This window comes from Mus caroli, unplaced genomic scaffold (assembly GCF_978045245.1).
Source record: "Mus caroli unplaced genomic scaffold, Mus_caroli_1 scaffold_18, whole genome shotgun sequence".
Lineage (NCBI taxonomy): Eukaryota > Metazoa > Chordata > Mammalia > Rodentia > Muridae > Mus > Mus caroli.
This window is the reverse complement of record NW_028227273.1, coordinates 55515451-55519337: the sequence shown is the minus strand read 5'-3', so window position 1 is coordinate 55519337 and position 3887 is coordinate 55515451. Positions and strand designations below refer to the sequence as shown.

Genomic DNA, 3887 nt, shown 5'->3' with positions numbered 1-3887 from the left:
TTGTTTTGTTTTATTTATTGTAATTTGGTGGTTGAATTCTTGAAAGAATCTTCTGTAGCAGTGGCTTCATGATCAGATATATCTTTAGTGTTTATTATTGATTTTTTTGTACTTTACTTATTAAGAATAACTAGTTATTCTGGACAGAGTAATGTAATATCACAGAAATTTTTGTTAAGGAATTGAAGTACAGCATGCCATACTCTTGGCATCTAGGGTTTTTCTTAGAGGTAGATTTTGACTTTTAAGTTTTCTTATTATTATATTTATGCCTATGTGTACTTGTGTGGTGTGTCCACAAAAAGACAGAATTGGGCATTTTATTTTCTGGAGCTGGAGATGTAGGTACTTGTGCTACACTCATAATGGTACTAGAAATACATGCTTAGTTTCCAAGAAAAACAATAAGTATGCTTAAACACTGTGTAATCTCTATAGATCACAACAACAACAACAACCAACTGCTGTAATTTTATGGATTTATTTTTGTATGTGACTAGCACTTCTCTTGGTTTCCAATATTTTTCCTTTATTTTATGTATGCATCGTTTTAAATTAACATGGTACTTCTAAACTGTAGGTAAATTAAATCAAAGGAGAATGGCTATAACCAATGAAAGCCACCCAAAAGAATTCATCCTACTGGGCTTTGCTGACCATCCTTGGCTGGAACTCCCTCTCTTTGTTACTCTTCTGATAACATATCCCATGGCATTGATGGGGAATATCGCCATCATTCTAGTGTCCACCTTAGACCCTCGTCTCCACACCCCCATGTACTTTTTCCTCACAAATCTCTCCTTTCTGGATATGTGCTACACCACAAGCATTGTGCCTCAGATGCTGTTTAACCTGGGAAGCTCCAGAAAAACCATTACTTACATTGGATGTGTTGTTCAACTTTATGTCTTCCACATAATGGGAGGCACAGAATGTCTACTTTTGGCTATTATGTCCTTTGATCGATATGTGGCTATCTGCAAACCTCTCCACTACACCCTCATCATGAACCAACGAGTGTGCATTTTGTCAGTATCTATTATGTGGCTGACTGGAGTGATCTTTGGTTTTTCAGAGGCTACACTAACATTGCAACTTCCATTGTGTGGCACAAATAAATTGGATCATTTATTGTGTGAAATCCCAGTTCTCATAAAAACTGCCTGTGGTGAAAAGGAATTTAATGAGCTAGCACTTTCTGTGGTATGCATTTTTATACTTATTGTTCCTCTGTGCTTAATTCTTGCTTCTTATGTTAATATTGGGTGTGCAGTACTTAGAATTAAATCTTCTGAAGGAAGGAGGAAAGCCTTTGGGACATGTTCTTCTCATCTCATTGTAGTATCCTTATTTTATGGTCCAGGTATTAGCATGTACCTTCAGCCTTCTTCATCCATCACAAGGGACCAACCCAAGTTCATGGCTCTCTTTTATGCAGTGATAACTCCTACATTGAATCCCTTCATCTATACCCTAAGAAACAAGGATGTAAAGGGTGCCTTTAAAAAGCTCCTGAGGAGTATTTTCCGTTTAAAGTGAAAATACTTTGGAATCAAATTAACAAAATTAAAAATTGTAGTTATATTTTATTGGTTTCTCTAATAATGGTCATATATTCCAAGTCCAAAGAATATAGCCTTTTGCCAGAATTTTCTCATTTCAAGTATCACAGCAGTGTGGTTTACGTTTATAAGTTAGGATGAAATGTTTGATGTTTAAATAGTTTCTAATGATATATTAAAATATAAAACAGACAAAAAATATATATAAATGTTCAATTATTTTAAAACACAACTAGTACAACTTGAATCAGTAAGAATAAAAGAAAGAAAGTAGTAATGAAGAACAGTTTGAAAACATTTCTGAGACTAAATTGGGACATTTATATATGCCTTTGAAATTTAAAACAAATCAATAAGGGAAAATAGTTTTTTAATGTGAAACAAGTGAATTACATCAACAAACAATGAGTATACATTTGATGAAGCTTATTTTAGCGGCAAGTGATATTCAAAATATGTTCTACTCCAAATTGAAGTTCTACAGTTTAGTTGTCAAAAATCTATACCGCCAACTTAAAACTATCATATAAAATATTTTACAATTCATGAAAGGAAATTTATTAATTTAATGTTGAAACATTGTTCTTTATTAGTCCATTGTTGGTGGAGCATGTTTCAACTCTTTGTTACCTAGATGTGATCAGGAAAGAGAGAAAAAACAAGAAAGAGGAGAAGAGAAGCAATTAAAGAAAGGAACTGTAATCCTCAATGATCATCTCCCAGGCCCAACCCACCAAAAGTTCTACTTCCCAATAGACTGACATCAACTGTATCGCAAATATCCAATCACATGGGTCATAGAATTATATCAAGCCATAACATAAGGGAATATTCATTAGAATAAAGTCAGTTTTCTCAGCATAAATTTACATTATAGTAAAGGCTAGATGAGAACATAACAAAGTGTTCAAAGTCCTGAGAGGAAAACAGCTACAAGCTAAAAATATTATATAAAAGAAATCTATCCTTCAGAATGGAAAGGGCAATAAAACATTGTTCAGACAAAAAACAAAACCAAAAAGGAATACAAAAACAAACAAACAAAAGAAAAACAGGGAAATCACACCATTAAATCCCTATATTAATAAGTCCTGCAAAAGAAACAAAAGGATAATAGCCACTATTACAAAACCACATACCTCAGTTGAATAAATTGAAAACAGAAAACATAAACTGTTGGAGTCCAAGAGTTACCCCAAAACCTACACAAACACCAATCTCAGTTAGAGAAGGATGGGATATTGAATGCACAGCCTAATACTAATTGATCAGAGAGCCACAGTGGTCAGAATTAGAGTGCCGAGCTAACAAGGTGAATATTTCTCACCCCAATGAGCTCGTGTACATGTACAGAAAGTGCTGCTTAGTGGTCAGCTCTGACCCAAGCTATTTTTGCTAACTACACAGAACATTTTTCGATGTCCTGTATTCTGATTGGTCTTAAGTGGAGTTTACAGTTGGGGTATTTCTTAATATTGACAAAGCTCAGAATATCCAGAATATCACATAGTAATAAGTTAGCATGACCCTACTATGAGGCAAGTTGTTCTTCTGTGTCGATGACTGGCAGACACATTAAAACAACAATATGAAATAGCTGGCAGACATGAAACAAAATGGGTATAGCTTTGCTGGGGGTGGGAAAAGACCTAAACACAAACTTTATCAGAATATAAAACTACTACCAAGCATAGTGACACAGATCTGGATTCTAACACTTAAGAATCTGGAACAAAAAGAATGATGTGTTCAAGGCCAGCCTGGGAAAAGGCTGATTTTGAGCATGGCCTTGTCTTAAAATAAAATAAAATAAAATAAAATAAAATAAAATAAACACCACAAACTAAAACAAACCTTCAGGTATATTTGGGAAGGTTTTATTCTTCTAAAATTCTGATGTTAAGGGCTAGTTAGGTGGTTCAGTCAACAAAGGAGCTTGTTTAGTGAGTCTTTGACCTAAGTAAGTTCAATCCCCAGAAGCCATATAAAAATTAAAAACAGAAATTATTCTTTAAACTTGCTCTTCTATTTCTACGCAAATTGTGTCATTACAACTATACACATTGTGCAACCAGATAATATACATATCAGGCACACTGACACAAGTATAATAATAATAATTTTTGTTTTCTGATCAAGGCAAATGCTTACTTAAGAGTCTGAGCTTATAAAGAGGGGGATGCCATCCCCCACCTTCCAAGGATCAGTTTCTTTTTCTTTTTTCTTTTTTTGTATTATTAGATGTTTTCTTTACATAAAATTCAAATGCTATCCTGAAATAATAATGATTTTTTTTGTTTGTTTGTTTGTTTTGTTTTTTGAGAC

The 3887-nt window shown here is 33.8% G+C and overlaps 1 protein-coding gene across 1 annotated transcript; it reads left to right on the top strand.

Annotated features, from left to right (window-relative positions):
- Positions 1–600: 600 nt before the first annotated feature.
- On the top strand, positions 601–1539 carry LOC110312592 (olfactory receptor 2B11-like). The gene has a single exon (XM_021186306.2). The coding sequence runs from the start codon at positions 601–603 to the stop codon at positions 1537–1539; it is 939 nt and encodes a 312-aa protein (XP_021041965.1).
- The last annotated feature ends 2348 nt before the right edge of the window (positions 1540–3887 follow it).